Source organism: Aythya marila, assembly GCF_965140915.1.
Source record: "Aythya marila genome assembly, chromosome: 1".
In the NCBI taxonomy this organism is placed as follows: domain Eukaryota; kingdom Metazoa; phylum Chordata; class Aves; order Anseriformes; family Anatidae; genus Aythya; species Aythya marila.
The window spans coordinates 172331456-172353242 of record NC_139042.1 but is presented as its reverse complement, the minus strand read 5'-3'; the positions used below and the strand labels follow the sequence as shown (position 1 = coordinate 172353242).

The 21787-nt window shown below is 35.7% G+C and overlaps 1 protein-coding gene across 3 annotated transcripts in view; it reads left to right on the top strand.

Moving 5' to 3' along the window:
* MON2 (MON2 homolog, regulator of endosome-to-Golgi trafficking) overlaps positions 1-21787 on the top strand; it is a 70829-nt gene that overhangs the window by 22102 nt on the left and 26940 nt on the right. For all 3 annotated transcript variants that reach the window (XM_082760352.1, XM_082760353.1, XM_082760351.1), the window contains exons 6-24: positions 93-190; positions 778-903; positions 1668-1862; positions 2624-2748; positions 3092-3231; positions 5729-5882; positions 7072-7304; positions 8599-8680; positions 9369-9550; positions 10871-10983; positions 11193-11297; positions 11542-11622; positions 11709-11782; positions 11861-11951; positions 13289-13390; positions 16525-16635; positions 17438-17613; positions 20123-20285; positions 20764-21057. In XM_082760352.1, coding sequence (XP_082616478.1) covers positions 93-190; positions 778-903; positions 1668-1862; positions 2624-2748; positions 3092-3231; positions 5729-5882; positions 7072-7304; positions 8599-8680; positions 9369-9550; positions 10871-10983; positions 11193-11297; positions 11542-11622; positions 11709-11782; positions 11861-11951; positions 13289-13390; positions 16525-16635; positions 17438-17613; positions 20123-20285; positions 20764-21057 — 2645 coding nt within the window. The remainder of the gene's footprint in view (positions 1-92; positions 191-777; positions 904-1667; positions 1863-2623; positions 2749-3091; positions 3232-5728; positions 5883-7071; positions 7305-8598; positions 8681-9368; positions 9551-10870; positions 10984-11192; positions 11298-11541; positions 11623-11708; positions 11783-11860; positions 11952-13288; positions 13391-16524; positions 16636-17437; positions 17614-20122; positions 20286-20763; positions 21058-21787) is intronic.

Below are 21787 nucleotides of genomic sequence, written 5' to 3'. Positions count from 1 at the left end.
ATTCTTTTAGGGTCTCTTTGTAAGAACGCTTAATATGTACTTGATTTTGAACAGTTCCGTTGTTAACAAAACTGACTTCTGTTTTTATACAGACACGATCGAACAGCCAGCTGCGGTTCAAGGAAATAGTAACAGAAGATCTGTCAGTACACTGAAGCCATGTGCTAAAGATGCATATATGCTTTTTCAGGTAGTTGGGCAGCATATACTTACACATTTGCAGTTATGATTGGGTGCTTCTGTGTCTCTGTAAGAAATCTCAGAATCTGCTGTTGGCATATTGGTAAGGTCCTTAACCAGAGCTTCAGGCCTTCTTACGTGTGTTTATTGTAATTGACAATGATATGCTGTATCTGAGAGGGATGACTGGAAAAGCTAAGCATGTGTGTTGGCATTAACTTTGAGATTCTTATTTGCCTTCGCCAAACACTGCTACCACAGTCTTAGTTCTTGTGTTGGTACTGTATATTAATGTAGAATGTATAATGAAAAATAATAATTTACATTCTTCATACCAATAAAAATCTTCTTGTCTTAGCAAATTCACTAATTTTGAGATATCTTTGAGGGCAAGAATAAACACAATTACTACAAGGATACCAGTCAATTAACAAACAATTTTTATTTCATAATAATTTAAGTAAAATATTTGAGGAAAAATTATGTTGAAGTGGGAAAATTACTAGGAGTCAGAGAGCAGATTTTTTTGTAGACTCAAAAATTATCACAGTAAAAGACTGTGCAGAGGATGTTAATGTTATTGTATTTCTTTTTAAGGATCTTTGTCAGTTAGTTAATGCTGATGCTCCTTACTGGCTCGTGGGTATGACGGAAATGACCCGAACGTTTGGCCTTGAACTTCTTGAGTCAGTCCTCAATGACTTTCCACAAGTGTTTTTACAAGTGAGTAGTTCTTGCAGGGAAAGTTAGGAAGTCTTTTCTTTACGTGTGTAGTAATATTTACACATCATTAACTTCTCTTTAATTTAGTGGGAATACTACCTTCAAAAGGACCTGTAGCTTTTATGCTTGATTTTTCTTTTTATTTGATAGAGACGTATTGCATGCATTTTGTCCACTTTTTTCTATCATTCATACTTTGTGCATTTTGTGGAACATGTAATACTATGTAACACTTTTTATTTTGCCAGTTGCATCCCCTCCAGAGTTGTGTTTTCTTATCATGTATCATTTGTGACACTTATGGATACAGCACTGTAATTTAATTTGTAGTATCTCAATGAAAACTGTAACTTTGCAACACTTGCAAAGAAGTAGCAATCACAACTATGATTTGTGTGCATCTACGATACATAAAGACACCATAATATTACAGTAACCCATTTTGGCAGACATTAGAGAAATTAAGAAGGTTAATATATAATAAATGATGTTTTAGCAGGCTATTTTAATTTGCAAAATACAAGAAGAGGAGTGTACGTATGAACTTGACTGTGTGATTTCATCATTTTTTTTGGTAGCTTTAAAATGTTGTCTTTCTTCCTTTTCATTCCATGAGCTTTTAATTTATACCAAGATTTACGTGACTTCGGAGTACTTTATCTTAACAGTAAATGTAAATAACATGCATAAGCAGAGCTACTGAAGGCAACTGAAGTGTGTCTGTTTATAATTTATGAAAAATGCTTTTTTTTTTTTTCTTTCAGCATCAAGAATTCAGTTTTCTTCTTAAAGAAAGGGTATGCCCTCTTGTTATAAAGCTCTTCTCCCCAAATATCAAATTCAGACAAGGTTCTAGCACATCATCTTCCCCAGCACCAGTGGAAAAACCGTATTTCCCCATCTGTATGCGTTTGCTGAGAGTAGTTTCTGTTTTGATTAAGCAGTTTTACAGTTTGCTGGTAAGATTATGTTCAAATTTTCTTTATGCAATTCTTTTTTTTCTGGATATATGCTAGTACTGCGGTGAATAATAGCATTAATTACCTGCTGGGAACTGTTGACCTATACTGAGGGAAGAAAAGTCTAAATATTGTCTTCCTCTTATGTGTGTTTGTGTTTACATGTATTCTACACATATTATTTTATTAAATGTGGGCTTATACAAATACTCTGAGTAGGTTAACTGTTGTCTTTTCTATACTTCACTTTCTTTCAATTAAGATTTTGGGAACCTTTTTAATCTTCTTATATTGCTTCTCTGGCTTTAGATAGCATTGATTACTGCATTTTGACAATAATTGCTAAGAGGTTTTTGATTCTTGTTGCTAAAGCTGTTTACAGAATGTTCATTAAAAACACATGTTCAGCTGTTCTGTACCTCCCAAATTTTAGGTATTTGCTTTAAAAAAAAAAAAAAAGCTCTTTTCTTTTTCATTTTCATTTGTTTACTGTAGCACGTTTATGAATTTTGTTGAAATATCTTTAAAGAATTTAACTCTTTCAATACAATTGCATATGTATTAGCTTGGCAAAACAGATTAGTAGGTATGTTTTTTGCATAATTTTGAGTAAATACTTAGTGAAGGTATTTTTTAGATCCTGCGCAAAATTTGCACAAAGATGAGACTCCTAAGATGAAACAGAAGATTTTTGGAGAAAATGTTCTGCAGAAGGCTTTTTATTTTTTATCTAATGGCTATAAACTATATCTTTCTTTTAGGTAACAGAATGTGAGATCTTTCTGTCATTGCTGGTTAAGTTTCTGGATGCAGACAAACCACAGTGGCTAAGAGCTGTTGCAGTAGAATCTATTCACAGGCTTTGTGTGCAGCCTCAGCTATTAAGGTATAACATACATCAAATTTCACTTTTACTTACATTTTAAGAAATCTTTTTATTTTTTTTTTCTGGTGGAAAACGCTTCCTAAAACATCGTAAATATCTAGAATCTTGAAATTTACATGCAATAAACTTTTCAAGATAATTTTGTATAAATCAGTAGGTAATACTTATTATCCAGGAAGTTATTACAGTTATTTGTGTATTCCAAACCCTCTCTGTCTCACCAGCATCAAAGAAACATTTACTCAAAACTAAAGTTTATTGTTCACCTAAATATTTGCAGTTAAAATGTGCTTTTAGTCTCCAAATTGTCAAATGTTTTTTATATTTCCTAAATACTTTTCAGGTCCTTTTGTCAATCCTATGATATGAAGCAACATTCCACAAAAGTTTTCCGTGATATTGTGAATGCTCTGGGGTCCTTCATCCAGTCACTATTTCTTGTACCAAGCACAGGGAATACATCAGTGACACCAAACCAAACTGGTAAAGCTTTGTCCTTACTCTTTTTTTTTTTTTTGTAATGATCACATTAGAATTTATTTGGTTTGATACAATTCTCTACTTCAGCATTCATTTAGGTGATAGCTCGAGACAAGCTAGTTTTCAGGTCTGTTACACAAAATGATTTTACATATGTATCTGTATCATGGAGAGGACTGCTCACAGCCAGCAGAGTAGCAGTCCTACCTATCTGTATCTGCTTCTACAAGCTCCTTGTTTTGCAACTTTTCTGAGGGAAATTATGAGGGATGTATTTCTAATATTTGACTAGTATAAACTTGACTGAATTCTGTCTGATTTGGGGGGGATGTCATTGAGGGTTGTGTGCAACTGAAATTAATTAGATAGTGTGTTTCCTTCCTCTTTTGAGAGGTGATAGCAAATTCTTCTGGATTTTTAGGGACAAAATTGGACTGAGGAAGCCAAAGAGTAAAAAGATGGATCTGTGCTTTATGGATAAGCTTTTTCTGTAAGCTGAAAAAAGTCGCTTACTGAAACTAAACTTAATTATCTTTTCTTGCAGCCGGGGTTGTGGTGTTTCACATAGTATATTTATATTTGGCATAAGGAAGAATCGTTTTCCTGTTAATCCCTTTGCAGGTAGTCACATCTCAATTAGGGCTTTCTGCTTATTCCCAGGGTTCTGGAAGCAGAAACCTCAGCAACAAACAACATAAGAATTTCTAAGGGTGTCTTTTGACATGCCTTCTTAAAAGAGATAATTATATTTTAATTATGTTTATTATCTCTCATGTCTACTACTAAATTAGCAAAAATTAAAAAGTCTGTGTTTAGACTCATACCTCCTAGCATTCCCTCATGAAGTTTGAATTACAAGTGGGTGTTAACATTGCTTACGTGAAGAAATTTATGTTGTTGTTTGATAGTTATCTGTATAGAAGCTGATAGAAGAATTCTATTACTTCTAGGTTAGTTTAATGCACTTAAGTAAATTAGAAAAGCATAAAACTGCGTATTTTCATCATATGACACACAGCACACACACAAGAAGCCATTCACCAAATACTCATTCTCCTCCAAACTTACGTTTTTTCTTTGCATGAAACAGCACTGCAGAAGGGACACACTCTTAGTGCTGTCACTATTTTTCTGGATTATAATTCCAGTTTGTTTCTCCTTTACCTTTTCAATTCTTCTCATCTGAGCTTTTTTCATCTCTTTTTCTTATGCATTTCTCTGTGCCTCTTTTCCTTCTGTGGCCACCTCTAACGAAGAACATACCAATGCTTAATTTTTGAACTGAATCTTCTGGCTGCAGTGGTAGTCCTGTAGCAGCAGGCTGTTTTATTCAATTGTGGTTGACTTTAGAGCCTCAGTTTTGCAATGGGTAGCCATTTCATGGGAGAAGGTGAAAACTGCGTCAAGTTTTGTGTCACTATTTCATTAGTATAAGCCTTTTTACCACTGTAAGGAGTTAAGATGATTTAAAAAAAATAGTTTATAAGTGTGACTGCTTGGTGAGATCACAGAAAACAGCACCAGTGCAGTTGTGTTCATGTCAGTGGCAGTGCTTGGTTGACCAGTTTAGCAGTATGGTATTGGCTTTTAACCTGTTGAGCTTTACTGTATTGAAGTGTATTCCCATATGTTTTTGCATGTATTCATATTGTCTGGATTAGTAGTTCAGCCTCTTTACATAATTAAAAGAGAGCACACCAAAATGGCAGTTGTTCTGAAGTTAGGTGCTGTGAGTCACCTTTTTTGGGAATCTGCACATGCGGTACCTACTCCTAGTATGTATACCTCTTCTGTACGAAAAAAGTCATACAGACTTCTTTATATGTACAGGAAATGTATATATACAGACTTCCTTGTCTTTTCATCTGTGTTTGTTTGTTTGGTTTGTATTTTTGGCTTCTTGCATTGGCACCAAAATTTGTTCCACCCTAGCTGTTGTTTGGCACATTGCTGGCTCTTCCTTGGTGATGTTAATTTGTACCTTGGGATGGTGCAAATTCACACACTGGAGTTCTCTTTGAGTTTCTTCTGTGGCTTTTCATTACTGAAATCTTTAGTTTGCAGTAAGCTTCATTCTTGGAATGATTAGCCTTACTTTTCTGCTACTTCTAAATGCAACTATTCAAATAGTCCTTAAATTTTATTTAAATATGTTTGAAACTTCAATAATATATGTATTATTTCATTCAGTCTATTTAAGTTCACTTTATTCAGTGATTTATGCATGCTGCTGTTGTTATGCCTTTCACAGAACGTTTTATTCTGACTGAAAGTAGGGCAGTTACTATCCACTACACCATTTAAACTGATTACTTGCACATAATACTATGTTGTAGACAGCAGGGGGAGCTCAGAAATAGTTTTTTGTATTGGAGATGGTGATGTATTGAGCAGGGCGTCTCAGATTAATCTACGTCTCAACTTAAAAAAAGGATGTTTGCTGATCACTGAAATTACACTGTGAGAATGATTAATTTTAATACTTTGGTTTCCTCAACAGGAAGCAATGCATCTGGGAGCACTGGATCAGCACAGACAAACCCTGGAGTGCTTGGAATGGGGGGCGGTGCAACTGTATTACCTGCCTTCGAGTACAGAGGAACTTGGATACCTATCCTGAATGTAACAGTACAAGGCAGTGCTAAAGCTACCTAGTAAGTACCATTATCTTTTTTGTTTGTAACAAATATTTTCATTTATAATTTGTCTAAGGATTTGTTTTATGTTAGTGATTATTGAGGTGTTCGTTTAGCTGGCATTTTATGGCTTTTCTTGTGTGGTGAGGTGGTCTGATTTTTAACGGTTTTGTCCAAATGCTCTGGATTCTGATCCAAATATCCCCTATGGCTCTAGCATCTGTTGGATTATTTTTTTTTCTACCATACTGCTGTATAACTCTTCTCTTTTAGGCCTTGCTATAGTGTATAACAATTTTAGAATGTCTTCTGGTGGGCTCTGCAATGACAAACATTAAGGACGTTAAGCCTGAAGAAAGCTTTTTGGGCAGAAAGGAATAGTGGCACTACAGTATAAAAGTGTCTGGTATGTTGTAGCTAGTATGTAGACTAGGAACGCCTAGTCCATCTAACAACATTTTGTAAAGCAAATCATGAAATAGTAGTTGTTGGGGTAGCAGGTGGTTTCTGTAACAGAACACCTTGCCTTGTGCAGACACTGCTGCTGTGGCAGCTACAGTTTTATTGGATTTGTAACCCAGCAGTTCTTCATGGGCTTTTAAGGTAAAATATGAAGAAAAGTAGCAATGAGGCTGCAGTTCCAGAATAATGATGTTGAATGCTGTATGAATACAGCAGTGAATCATGTAAATGTTTCCTCTTTGTACAAGTAGCTTACATTGTCTACCTGTGCATATAGGTGATGGATATTTGGTCATATATTATCTTCCTATGGCAGGCTTTTCCATTTGTATGGACTCATTGTATGGACTTGAAAGTAACAACCATGAAACATCTGACTTGTTATCAATTTGTTCTAACAATATTTACACTGTCATGACTTTCTGACCTAACATCTCTGTTGTTCCTATGTGCTTCTGTTCTTTGGAACAGCCTTATAAATGAAACAATAATGAAGCTAGAATAATTCATTTAGTGATGCATGCTTATGTGTGTTAATGTCTTAAAATATTTATTGGCAGGTCTAAATACTGTACTCAGTGTTTGTACCCTTTCATTTACTATTTTATTTAATGTCTCATTTACTCTTTTCATTAGTGACTTTATAGTCAAGTAGTTGATTTTCTTGAGAACGTTTGTTTTTGTTGCTGTTCTTACTCACAGTTGCACTATTACATGATTGCTTGTCATGCTTTCAATTTTTTAGTTTGGAAATGCTGGACAAAGTAGAGCCACCTACAATTCCTGAAGGCTATGCCATGTCGGTGGCATTTCATTGTTTACTGGATCTTGTCCGTGGTATCACTACCATGATTGAAGGAGAATTGGGAGAGGCAGAGACAGTCAATCAAACCATGACAGAGACAACTTCATTACCAGCACAAGCTTCAGAGCGGCAAGACTTGCAGTCTGTATCTGACCAATCAGAGAAAGAGCTAGGTATTTGAAAATGCAAATATTATATAACGTACAATAATTTTATGTGTAGCAGGAGTAAGAGAGTTGATGCTTTGTTGTTTGAATTTATTGTTTTGAAATCTTATGTAAAAACTTTTAATGAAGTAAGGATTTTTTGGTTTGTTCGTTTGTTTTGTAACAGAGCAGCAGTTATCTTAAAAAACTTGACCTGATACACTGTTTCTGTCCTCTTGCACCTTAGCCCTACACTCCTCATGGTGTGTTAATGCTGTTCTACAGTATTAATACCATGTAAGTGGGATGTGAGGGAGATAATAGACACTCTGTTCTCCAGAACTACTGTTCTGCCTTCCTGTGTCCTTAGCTCTTAACGGACAGCCTGAATGGAAGAAATGTGGCTGTTATGGCCATATTACAGAAAATTTTATTTCTACTAGCAAGATGAAAAGAAAAATGTTTTAATGGAAAGACTTTAAATAAGATGCAAGTATTTATTTAGGAAGAACTTTAGGAAGAACTTACCTTCTTTAAAAGTGGAAATAATACCAACTACAGCTCGTATTTGTATAGCATATGAGGACTCTGTATATGTATGTACAAAAAGACTTGGGTATTAAGTGATCTTGGCTTGTGTACAAGGAAGCTGAGATTCTAGAGCTGAAGTTTGGACCGAGGCATCAGAGCTGCAGAAGGGAGAGGAAATGGGTTTGTCTGGAGCAGGGTCTGCGGCCTCAGCAGTGCAGAGCTCTCCATGGTGCTGCAGGCAGCACACGCTGTGCCTGGGGGCTTGCCACGGCCTCGCAGAGGGAGGGAGGAATGTGGGAATCCATATGGGCAGATTATAGCTCTGTTAGGTTATATTGGTTTTATTCTAGAGAAGTGAAAAAAATATCTAAGAACCTGGGGAAATGTAAATGTGAGTGGAGAGAGATTTTTCCTTCTCTGAAAAATTTCAGTAGTGTATTTCTTGTTTACCCAATGTCCCGCATTTATGAACTTACGCCTGCTTGTTTTTATAAACAGAGATTAAAAATAGTTCTATATACCTTCATAGGATTTTTAAAATGTAATTTAGAATAAGCATTGCACTGGTGACATTTTTTGCTTTAGCAATATTACTTTAAATGTGACTGTTTAAGTGGTAATGGTGTGTGTATACACATGCATATGTGTTTGTGCATATATATATATATATGTGTGTACACAAACTTGAAAAGTTCTGGTAGCAAACACTGAATGTTCATGATAATATTTGTCTTTAATAACTTTCAATTATGCATTTCTACTATAAACAAGTATATGCATTTTATTCAAGTTAACAGAGCTGTCTGGGAAGAAATGGTCAATGCCTGTTGGTGTGGTCTTCTTGCTGCATTATCCCTCCTACTTGATGCAAGGTATTTGGTCTTCCGTTTGTCTTGATTTTTCAATTCCAAGTTGTATTTTGAACTGAGTTTTTATATTGGTTGACAGTTGTTTGAGAGAGCTGTTTGTAGTGCATAAGTAGAGAGGCATCTATGGGTTAGTGATGGTTAGACTGATCTGTTACAAGTAAACTACATGGAGGTCCCCAAAATACTAAAATAAACCTTTAAAATATTTCAATATAGAAAAATTAATCAGATTTTCAGACTTGCATTTAAACTATTTAAATGAATTTTATTCCTTTATTACTATGAATGTTAAAACATGTTGAAATGATACTACTCATGTTGTGACTAATGTTTATAAAAGCATAAATAATATCTCAGTACTTGTTTTAATGTACAATTTTTCAATTGGAAGAGCTGGTTATTAAGTAATAACCTTGGTAACTTTATTGTTGCTTTCAAAGAGTCTTTTGCTATCAGACACTAATTTCTGATATTAGTATCTCCTTATAGTTTCCTTTGCGAAGTCATTCATAACTAAGGACCAGTTTTATAGGAAATGGATCTGGAGAATTCTGTTGATTGATTACACTTGCTCTTCAGTATTCATAGTGTTGCCAGTTTCAAAGTATGAGTTCTCACTGATTTCACTTTTGGTTAGCTGCCTTCTGTGCCATGGGTTAATTTTTACTGAACAATGTGTACTGTTTTTCAGCACTGACGAAGCTGCTACTGAAAATATTCTAAAAGCAGAATTGACTATGGCTGCACTTTGTGGAAGACTGGGTCTTGTAACATCAAGAGATGCCTTTATCACTGCCATTTGCAAAGGTTCCTTGCCTCCTCACTACGCCCTTACTGTGTTAAACAGCACAACTGCTGCTCTGTCCAGCAAATGTAAGTATATGGATTTTTCTTTATTATTTAAATATGTTTAATTTTGTTCTGTATATTGTCCATAAATCTGTACCCATATTTTTATCAGGGTATGATTACAAAGATGCACAACAGTATTGTTGTTTGGCATATAGCACTTGGCTATACTAAATTTACTCAAAATCTATAGTCGGTTCTAGACAGCCTCCTTTCCAGAACTATTTAGTCTTGCAGCATCTGATATGTATCATTCTAGTCAACCTAAAACTTCCCTGGATGCTTAGCATATATCAGAAGTTCATATTCTAAGGAGATCTGTCTGTCATCCTGAAGATCTCTCAGAATATGTAATTAAGGCATTCAAATTCCAAAAAAGTCCCTGTCAAGAAACTCAGATAATTAGTATCTGACTAGAAGATCCTACATTTGTGGTGTGCTACAGTCTTTTCTACAATTGTATAGTGATTGGGAGTACTTACTGAGTAAATAGAAGGTCTTAAGTTCTGAGCTCTATTGAGCTTCCAAGAGATTCAATTGGTGCTTCCTATATTCTGAGATAATGCTGTAAATCACAGGGCATGCCATGTGATACACAATCATACACTATCTCTGATTTTGAAAATTAGTTTCTGTGTAGCCAGAATTGCAACTACGTGGTGAATAGGCAGATGGGCTTAATATTAGACCTCTTAATGTGAAACAAAAATACCATAGTATCAGAACAAAGAATGGAACCTTTTCTCCAGCTCACAAGCTAAATGTATTATTAGATCACAAGTCTGTGAAGCAGTACATGTGACTGAGCTACACTAATCTCTGTGGAGTTGAAGCAGTGAACTTAATACTATTTAACTTAGGTTACTCTTCTTTTAACAAGTGAATTATAAAAAGGGTTGCCTATATCCCTGTATTGGGAATACTCCACTAGGTAGCACTTGTGAAACCTTAAATCTGAGGGCACTAGCAGAATGGTAGCGCACAGTTATACCATTTATAGTTAATAACCACGGATGACTGAGTTAAGACAATCTGAGGCTCGTACCTTAGCATTTTAGCACTAATATTTTAGTCTTGACACCAAATATATTAATATATTGCAAAAGAGAGGGAGAAATTACTACTAGTTCCTTTAACCCCATAAGGTAATGACATAATAATCTAAATATAACTAAAGGTTTCAGTTAAGTATTTCAATGAAGTGTAAGCTATCTTAAAACTAATACTGTGAAAACATTTTTAGGAGTACGTTTGCCATCACTCAGCAGTGGTGGTTGTTGTTACTGCAGTTAGTACTGGTTTTAAAATTTGTTTGTTTTTTTTTTTTTTTTCATTTTTCTCTAGCATATTCCATTCAGGGACAGAATGTTCAAATGATCAGTCCCTCAAGTGAGTCTCATCAGCAAGTTGTAGCAGTAGGGCAACCCTTAGCTCTTCAGCCACAGGGAACAGTAATGGTAAGTACAACTTGTAAATGATCTGTCCTTCTTACCAGCTCCTTTCTGCATCTCAGTGTGTCTCTGTTTTTATCACAAAATCAAAATGCAACAGTGTGTGAGCCACTATGAAGAAAGTTAACTCTATCCCAGCCAAAACCAGCTCACCTAGAAACACTGTTATTATATAATAATAAAAAAAGTGTTTTGATTTTTTTTTTTCTTTCCAGCTGACTTCAAAAAATATTCAATGTATGAGGACATTACTCAACTTAGCTCACTGCCATGGAGCTGTTCTTGGTACATCATGGCAACTTGTCCTGGCTACTCTTCAGGTATGATACAAAATATTTATGGTTTCTTATTTGCATTTCTTTGTACTTTAGTTTTGAGATTTTATGTGACTAACCAAAAAAAAAAAAAAATAATAATCTATTCATGGTGTACTTTGAATTGTCTTGAGTAAGTACGGTAGCATTTTCCTTGAATTCTGTTTAGTTGGAAGGCTGTAAGCTAACTTGAGTAGAATGTTTGTTTCACCTCAGCTTTTCTGCTGAAAATCATCCTTTTGTATTTCAGCATCTTGTGTGGATTCTGGGGCTGAAACCTGGTGTTGGGGGTGCCTTAAAACCTGGAAGAGCTGTGGAAGGACCCAGCACAGTAAGCATGATTGTACATTTTATAGTTAATGATTATGCGGTATTTTCTGTTGCAACCTATAAGATAATTATCTCTCTCTTTTCAAGGTTCTGACCACAGCAGTTATGACGGATCTACCAGTTATATCCAACATACTTTCGAGGCTTTTTGAAAGCTCACAGTAAGAAATCTTATCCTATAATTAAAATAATGTATGTGTATCAAACTTGGTTGTGTTTTGATAGCTGTTATTTTTCAGGTACCTTGATGATGTGTCTTTACATCACTTAATAAATGCCCTTTGCTCCTTGTCTCTGGAAGCCATGGATATGGCCTATGGAAACAATAAGGTATAAAAAGAGTTCTCTATTTTCCTCTTATGTGCTTTTGTGAAAAAAGCAGACAACTTGTGCGTTTGTCTTTTAAGCTAACTATTTCTAATATTAAAACAGTAATACATTGGATTTTTTACTCCAGAATAAAAAAAAAAAAAATATGAACCAAAGAATGTATTGTTTATAATGGCTCATATGATTACTAAATCCTGTAGACACTCTCATCATGTTATTGCTGTGGTTTTTGTTCAGTAAGGAATGTCATGTATTTCCATTTATCAGGTCATGGATGGATAAAATTTAAAAAGTCCCTGTAATTTCAGAGGACAGGGATTCTGACTGCCACAGTATGTTCTGTGAGATGCTAATTTTCAAAATTGTTTAATGGTATGCTTCAGGTAAAGCATAACAATTTAGATATTAAGTAAACGTTAATTCTCATTTGCCTGGGAAAATTGTAGTATTCCTGTCAGCCTCAGAAAATAATCCTTAGCTCAGAAAGTTTAAAGACCATGTGATTGAAGAAAATTGAATGGGTCTTCTAGTCATAATCTAATCTCAGAGGAGGATTTGTGAAAGTTTTCACTCGATCTATTACACTAGAGATAATGATGACAGAAAATATACTTGATAACATTTGACAATTGCAGTAACAAGACAAAGAAAAGATAATGAATTAAAATAAGATCTTTTGTGTGTTTAACATCAGTTGAAAATGAGAATAAAATATCAGCAGAAATGTGAATGATGAGAAGAATAATTCCAGTGCAACCGTAAATTTTGAATATACGTCTATTGATTTATTGGAGCTTATAATAAATATTTGCATGTGTATTTGATGAATGGGAAATGTACCATACTCCTGCAGGGCATTCATGAAGCAGATGGAAGATAAAGCATAAGGGGAGTCCTAAATTAAATGTTTTACATTATTTGTTCATATACAATTTTAACTTTAAAGGTTGTGATGGAAAGAAGGCTGGTTTGCTAGTAAAATATGTTATAAAACTGATTGAAGAGGGGACTATGTAAAAATGGGAGTTTTGAAAGGAGTACTATGGCTCTGGCTTATTGTACAAACTTGCAGAAAACTATTTTAAAAATATATGAAAGAAGTATTGTTTGTGATAGGCTGTTGCTACCCCCTTGTGGCTTCTCATGAAGTACTGCAGAGGCTGTGTAAGCTTCCCAGCCATACTACCTAGGCTGTGAATGCTGTCACAACAGCTTGTGAAATGCAGTACTCCAGTGGAGACTAGTTAAATCTTAATTTACAAATCAGAATGTAGTGAAAGGTTCTAATGTTACCTAAGTTACCTCAAAGTCATGTGTTCAAATTCCCTTTTACTAAGGAACCATCGCTTTTTGCTGTTGCTAAATTACTGGAAACAGGACTGGTTAACATGCACAGGATCGAGATCCTTTGGAGACCTCTGACAGGTCATCTCCTGGAGGTAACTAATTGTTTTTATTAGTTGTACTAGAACTTAGTTTTTGTAATAAGGAAGACCTTTTGGCAATGCATTTTTAAAGAGTAAATATTTCTTTTAATCTGAAGTGTATTTATTTGGGTGTTCTGTTTTATGCACGTTGTTTTTGCACTTTGATTGCATCACAGCTTGAATTTAAAAGTTAATTTAAATGTTTAAATTCCTGTATTTTATACTTCTTACTGACTGTCTTTATGGTGCTGTTGATCTTTATATGTACGTGTTTTACTTACAGTAACACAAACAGGCTTTATTTGGGATTCATCTAGGGAGATTTTAAGATGTGTTTTTATGTCCATACCAGATGGATTGAAGCCATTAGGTATACTAATGAAGTTTTTTTGTTTTTAATAAATGTAAATTAACATTTAAAATGGTTTCTTAAAGAGACTACTGGCAACATAGGTGTCATAATCCCATTTCAATTTGTAGAGTAAGTATTTTGACTCTTACATGAAAAATGTGTTTCAACAAGGAAGAAATCTTAAATTCTGAATTTGAATTTGAAACTAAAAACAGAGGACAGACAATATACAATGTAATTGTAACGTTTATTAATTCTCTACAGGGCTAGTTAGAAGAGTGAGATACAAGAACAGGGTTAGATTTAAAGAGAGTAAAGGACTGTAGGGGGTTAACCTTGGCAGGCTACAAAGTGCCCACACACTGCCCTCTCATTCCCCCTTCTAAGTAAGACAAGGGGAGAAAATATGATGAAAAAAGCTCATGGGTCAGGATAAGGACAGGGAGGTCGCTCACCATTTACTGTCATGGGTAAAACAGACTTGACTTGAAGAAGATTAATTTATTGCCAATTAATAACAGAGTGGAATAATGAGAACCAAAACTAAAAGCACCTTCTGGCCAGCCCCTCCCTTTTCCCAAGCTCTCCCGATTTTTCTACCTCCTCCTCAGCCACGAGCTGTGTAGGGAATGGGGGCTGTGGGCAGTCCATAGCACTTTCTCACCACTCCTTCCTTCCCACTCCCTTCCCTTGCCTCAGTGTGGTGTCCCTCCCTTGGGATACAGTCCTTCACAAACTGCTCCACTGAGTCCCACGGGCTGCAATTCTTCAGGACTGGTCTAGCATGGGCCCCCCTATGGGCCGCAGTTCCTTCCAGAAAACCTCCTCAAGTGTGGGCTCCTCTCCACAGGCTGCATTCTGCTCAGGAGCCTGCTCCACCATGGGCTCCTCTCCATGGGCTGCAGCTTCCTTAGGTTGTGTTCACCTGCTCTGGCATGAGGTTCTCCACGGGCTGCAGCGTGGAGATCTGCTCCGTGTGGGACCCATGGGCTGCAGGGGGACAGCCTGCTCCACCAGGGGCCTCTCTCTGCACAGGCTGCAGGGGAACTGCTGCTGCCTGCCTGGAGCACCTCTGCTCCTTCCTTCACTGATCTTGTTATCTGCAGAGGTTTTTTTTCTGTCACATTTTCTCACTTCTCTCTTACAGCTGCTGCACAATGTGTTTTGCCCTTTCTTAAATACATGTACACTGTCCCAGAGGTGTGCCAGCAGCATTGCCAACTGGCTTAGCTTTGGTCAGGAGTGGGTCCCTGCTGAAGCTGGCAGGAACTGGCAGTGCCCACCACAGGGCAACTCCTGGTCTCTTCTCACAGAGGGCATCCCTGCAGCCTCCCACCCCAAACAAAACCTTGTGATGTAAGCCCAATGCAAGCAGAGAGATTTTCTTCTTCATTTTTCAGAGTGTCAGGTGCTTCCTTCGAACCACTCTATTATTTCAAACAGTGTGAAGGATTGGCCACCTCTATATGGAGATCATCTCCACATAATCTTTTATCTAGGCAAAAAAAAAAAAAAAAAAAAGGATACTTAAAGGTTTAAAGACTTAAAGCACAGGCATCTCTTTCTCTTGTCCTTTCTTCATCTCCAAGACAATAAGGTTCACCATCCACATCTTGGGACACCATGTTTTCATCTAGTAAGCAATCTGGTTCAGTCTGCTATCCATTTTGGGTATTTGTCAGTGTTTTGAATTTCTTCCCTGTCTCTTAAAGTGATCATCTGATAAGATTCGGAGCACAATGAAGTATTTCAAATTTTATCATCTTACATAAAGTAACAAAAAAAAGATCAGTAGAATAGCTATTTCTTTTCTTCATTTTTTTTTTTTAACATGAAGCTATCTCTTCTGCATATCTCTCCTTTTCAGTTTGGCTAGTGTCCAATACGGAGACAGTCCACCAACCCAGTCCAAACCACCTGCCTTCCTTATGATCCTGCCTTGGATTTTGAAAAGTGCTGGGTTCTCACACCATCAGAGCTAGAGCTGGAAGGGTGGATATCAAAAATTATATAGAGGCCAATGAGACTGTAGATACTTTATTTATTTGAGGGCAACAGATACAGGATTACAGTTCATACTGTGTATCTATGCAATGGGTTTGCACAGTGTTTTTATTTTGTTCTGTTCTTAAAAAAACTGTTGGAAAAAATATTAGGTTTAGATTACAAGGAGAAAAAGAGAAAGGAATGAAGATATTTGAACTTAAGTGTGAAATAGCATTCACTGTTGTTTTGTCAAGTTTTTGAAATACTGATGTATAAACACTTATTTTATATTCAGTAAGTAGTCACTTTTTGTATTTGGGACCATTGAAAAGTAGACGCTTATTGTGTTGATTAATATCATGATTCCTTATGTGATTATGTATGTTAAGCTGTGTGTGTGAAAGATGAAACTTTAGAATTCTATTGTAGCTTAAGGGTGAGTTAAATCTAAGAAGAGTTGTTTGGTACCTTTTAGTCTATCAGTATCTGAAACAGCAGTTAGTATGTTGATTTTGGAGAGTGTATTGACTTGAGCTGCTGTTTTCAATTTGTTTCCTTCTGTGTCTTTCACTGCTTCCTTTTGCTTCCTTATTCAGAAGGTATGTCCATTCAAAAAAAAATTTATTATCTTTTTTACTATTAAACCTAAATTTAACATTTAGAGAATTATTGTATAGTTGTAAAATATTTTACTAAACTATTGTATGTTAAGGTCCACTACAATTTACATACCAATTTTAAATATTATATATATTCAAGTTTTGGTTAAATAAAAGTGCCTTTAAACAGAACACTGTTTTGTTTTCAGGTCTGTCAGCATCCCAACTCCAGAATGAGAGAATGGGGAGCAGAGGCTTTAACTTCTCTCATTAAAGCAGGTCTGACATTCAGCCATGATCCTCCATTATCACAGAATCAGGTAAAATAAGTTTACAGAAAAACTGCTTTCCTCCTTTTCTGGAACTTATAATGAACATAAAATCAAAGTCTTCCCTAGAGGAAGTTTTCTCCAGTTCAGTGAATAGGAGGCATTCATAAAGCAATTTTACCATTGAGTTTATAAAGCCTACAGCTGTAACATTCGGTTATAACTATCGAAAATCACCTCGTGCATTCTAATGAGCTACCCTCTCCTTCCTTTTTCATAACATACATAACATTTCATTTCATACATAACAAAAAGTGGTGATGCTTGCATATCCTATCTGTTTGTTAGAACAAATAGTGGATCACCCTCATGAGTGCAAAACAATTCCAGAATGTTTTGAAGTATGTTTGTGATGTAGTGGCATGTAAAAAAATAAATTGCCTAGACGTCTAAATCACAACTATTCAACGCATTATTAATAAAGCATTCTAATATTTTTACTGAGGTTCAGTGGATAGTATGTTCAAGGTCTGTTTAGTAGGAAGCTGAGTCTGGTCCTCCTGAATGAGCATAAAGTTGCATGACTTTTATGCAACTCTGACAGCATGCTATACCTGCTCCCTGAGGAACCTGAAGACCTGGTAGGAAAACAAAGAAAAAATGCAGATTTCCTGCTGAGATCCTTTATAAAGAGCTTTTTTAGAAGGGCCAGTCTGACACTTGACTTTCAGCATTAAACATCTTCTTAAGAATCTTAGATTGGTATTACATGGTTTCACATATTACACATTAAAATAATTAAGAATCAGTTAAAGCTTATTAAGGTTGATAAAAACTTACTGTTTACTTTTAGAGACTGCAGCTGCTTTTATTGAATCCACTCAAGGAACTGTCAAATATTAGTCATCCTGATATCAGGATCAAGCAGTTGGAGTGTGTGCTACAGATTTTGCAGAGTCAGGGTGACAGCTTAGGACCTGGTTGGCCATTGGTCCTTGGAGTCATGGGGGCAATCCGAAGTGATCAGGGGTAAGTGGTCAAAATAAAATTTTAAAATCATGTAAAATGACAACAGCAGAAAGAGTCCTTTTTATTTTCATACTTTAATAACTACTTTGATAATAGCATAGTTTTTGTTTTCATTTTTAGCTTATGAATAATTTTACTCAACAGACAGTTTTGGTAATTTTTGATGTAGTGCATGCTTTTATTTTACTGACTTACTCTTTCAGAAGACCAAAATAATTGTTATAGCTAGGGAGCATGACTGGTCTTCTTGCCCACAAGGGAAAGTAAGAGGTGAAGTTGCAAGAAGCTCTTTTGAAATGAGCAGTGGAATGAACATCTGACCCTGGAACTGTAAGCATCAAGAACTATTTCCACACGCTTGGACTGTATTGTTCCTTCTTTGGTATTAGTCATGACTCTGTGTACTATGGTAGGTCATCAAATAACTTGGGTATTGAAAGAATTCACTTTGGCATGTATCTCTTTTCTATCCATTTTAGTTTCTGTCTTCTGGCCATACGAGCACCTCTTAAGTCCCGTCCTTTCTTCAAATGCTTGGAGGATTTTTCTCTTGTAGCAGTATTGCTTGCTCTGATGGTAATACTTGCCAAAATCCCCAAGGATATTGGCATACTTGGTTGCGAGCGTTCTCTTTTTGATAGCCATGCTTCCCTTCCTATAAAGAATATAGAATGCTTTTCTTCAAACACATAGCATTGTTTGACCACCTCATATCAACTACTGTAGGAAAAAAACATTAAGCAAGCCTTCTTTTCCTTGGGAAACAAATGAATATTTTGCTTTACTTATAGCTGTGATCTCAAAATGCGGGCACTATCCATACTCTAAGTATAAGCTGTTGACTATTAGACTTTATTCACAAGTGTCTTCCCTCTGCTCAGAGAACTTCCTGGAGACCAGGGTAGAAATCCATTTGCATTCCAAAATGTCTTCGCAGGCTGCTATAAATACAGAAGATGCCATTTTGAAAGCCACTGATCCTGAAATCACTTCTGATTGCACAATGCTAGCCTGCAAAACAAAAGGAAATCTTCCTTTGAAGAATTTCCTTTTCAGTGGGTTGTCAGTTTATTTTAAGGATAGATAAGGCACTGCAGAATATTTCAAGAGCTACTTCTTACATTTGTATTTACCTTTTGGGTGGCTATCCATAACATTAAGGACAATTTTACATTTTGATCAGCTGTGTTGCTGTTCCAGCTTGCATGAAGAACTTCGAAACTTTTCTCCAAATGCATAGTAATGTGAGGACATTAATTGGGAAATTAACTTCTTTGAATTTGTTCTAATGGCCTTACATTTGAATATAGAAAAAGAGGTTACTTGCCCATTATTGCAGTTCTTCAAAATGAGCTGTGTAACTATACTTTCATTTCCTGCCTCCTTTCCTTTTCCTGTAGAGTCCTTGAAGATCACATACCTGTGGAGTTTTGTAGTGGAGAGGGAACTGCAGCAGTTTTGGGTGTGTTTCACTTCATAGACTCATGTAATGAATGCAAAGGAAAGTAGTGTGTGAAAATTTCCTCCATAAGTTTAGCAAGGATATATCCTTTGGTCTTAATGTGGTGGGATGGGTGCTTATTTGCAGTATGCATATTATTACGCAGAATTATTAGTTATACTTTTATTGTCCGTGTGAACTTCTGTGTGCATTTCTCTGGCTTCCATCTCAGTCTGGCTGTTACAATACAGTGGTCCACCTATGATGTTCATTTAGAATTAATAGAAAAAAAAAAAATGAAAGTTTCTTTTATATAGGATTCTGAAATAAGTAATTGACATCTCTACTCTGATTTTGTTTGTTTTTTTTTTCCCCCCCCTGGAATATATATTCTGAAGAACACTCATTTTATGTGTTACAAACCTTTGGATTTGTCTTTTGTACGTTAAATATTAAGCATTATAAAAACTGTACTTCAATCTAAATACAGCAGTAGCAGTTTGTCTTCCCTATTTTGTATTTACCTATACTCCACTGCTCTTTTATGATTCCTTCATTTTGTTTCTCACTAAACAAGATTTTGGTTGTGGATAGTCTTCCTTCATGGAGAACTCCTTCTCACAACCCTTTTCCAGACTACATTTTAATTTTATCTGTTTGTGCTCAGAATTTAATTCTGAAGGCAGAGTATTTATTAAGTGTGTATTTAATGGCAGATATTTTCAAGGTACTTTGACTATCATGATATAATATTGAAGCATGTAAGACTACCTTTATATTAGCATACATCTTTCCTAATAAATAAAAATACATTTTCCCACCTGTTTGGCATACTTTAGGTACATACTTTAAGTTGAAGCTTAAACAGAATGTCACATCTCAAAAAAGTTTAGTTGAAACATTTTAAATCTTGTAAATCCATTTCAAAATTTATATATATATATATATATATTTATTTTCTAATATTGCTATCTCCTGATGTACTGTATTCAAAAAGTTTCCGTGCTCTTGAAGAAACTTGAAATTAGAGTGTGTGTATGTATTTTGTTTTTGTTTTGTTTTTTTAAGAGAGTCCTTAATACGGACTGCATTCCAGTGTCTTCAGTTGGTTGTGACAGACTTTCTTCCAACAATGCCATGCACTTGTCTACAGATCGTTGTTGAAGTTGCAGGAAGCTTTGGACTTCACAACCAAGAGCTAAATATTAGCTTAACTTCAATTGGTTTGTTGGTGAGTTTTACATTAGCCTACAATGATGCTGCTTCCAGTTTTTTTTATTCCAAATGAAAATCAGTCTGTAGTCTGTTCTACAAATGAAAGCCTAAGCCCATTTTTCAAATTGTTACTGGCATCCCATTCAGTCATTTGGAATCATATGTAAATTGAATGAGCACAGTTTATCTTTAATCTTCCTGACTCCGAGGTTGTATAAAACAAATAGTATTGTGTTGTAAATATGTTCACCAGTATCACATTTTTGATACAAACTTTTCCTTTTTCTAATATCTCATGTATTTGTGGCTTAAAAGCTAAGGCTAAGAAAATTACTTTCTGTACCTTAGAGCGTTTATGTGCTATTTTATTCCATCAGCGTAGGGAACCTTATAAAATACTTTTAAATGTGAAAATGCGAAACAATTTATTTCATGATCATTAAGTGTGTTGTAATATTTTTATTGTGCAACAACATGTCTTATTTATTTTCTAGTGGAATATTTCCGATTATTTTTTCCAAAGAGGTGAAATAATTGAAAAGGAACTAAACAAAGAAGAAGCAGTGTTGCAGAAACAGGCAGAAGAAAAGGGGGTAGTGCTGAACAGACCTTTTCATCCTGCACCACCATTTGACTGTCTTTGGTTGTGTCTGTATGCCAAACTTGGAGAACTCTGTGTGGATCCCCGACCTGCAGTTAGGAAGAGTGCTGGGCAGACATTGTTTTCCACTATTGGTGCTCACGGAACTTTATTGCAACATTCAACGTGGCACACAGTGATATGGAAGGTATGTCGTGTGAGCTTCTTCTGAAGGTTTTTAAAACTTAATTCTCATTCTAGTAACTGTTGGCACACTGTTTCAATATCCGTTAGCTAGTTTATTAACATTCTTTTAAAGATAACATACGGTTGCAGAAGTCTGACTTCTCATTTTATTTTTTTATACTTTTCTCTTGTCCTTAAAACCTCTTTCAAAATGTAATTTTCTTATCTTGATCATTTCTTTCTTACACAGGACTTGTATAAAAGGGCTATTCCTTTCTTGCACAGATGAAAGACTCCTCCTGTTGTGTGAAAACATGTTGACATTTGAAAGTCATCTGATTGGATTGATCTTATATTAGATTGAGCTTTGCTTTGCCCTCTGTTTTGTCTCTCTTCTTTGAGAGGGTCTAGAAACTTGTTCTGGATCACAGTCATGTTGGTTGTGCCTTGTGGAAAAATTGGGCTGTGGTTGAGTCTGTTGCCTACTGCATCTGTTGTTGAGGTATCTGAGATCCATACATTAGTACAGATCTCTAACAGTAGCCTTCTGTTACTAGTACTGACACTGTTCTCAGTGGTTCTGATCATGCTGTTTCTAATTCTTCTTAAGTAAACATCAGTTAGCTGGTAAGTACTCTTAGCTGTTGCAGGGACTGTGTAGAATAAGGGAATTCCCAAGATGACACAGTGACATAAAGGATAACAATAAATTTACTATTTTTGTTGTTTTTACTGAGAATACAACAATGTTA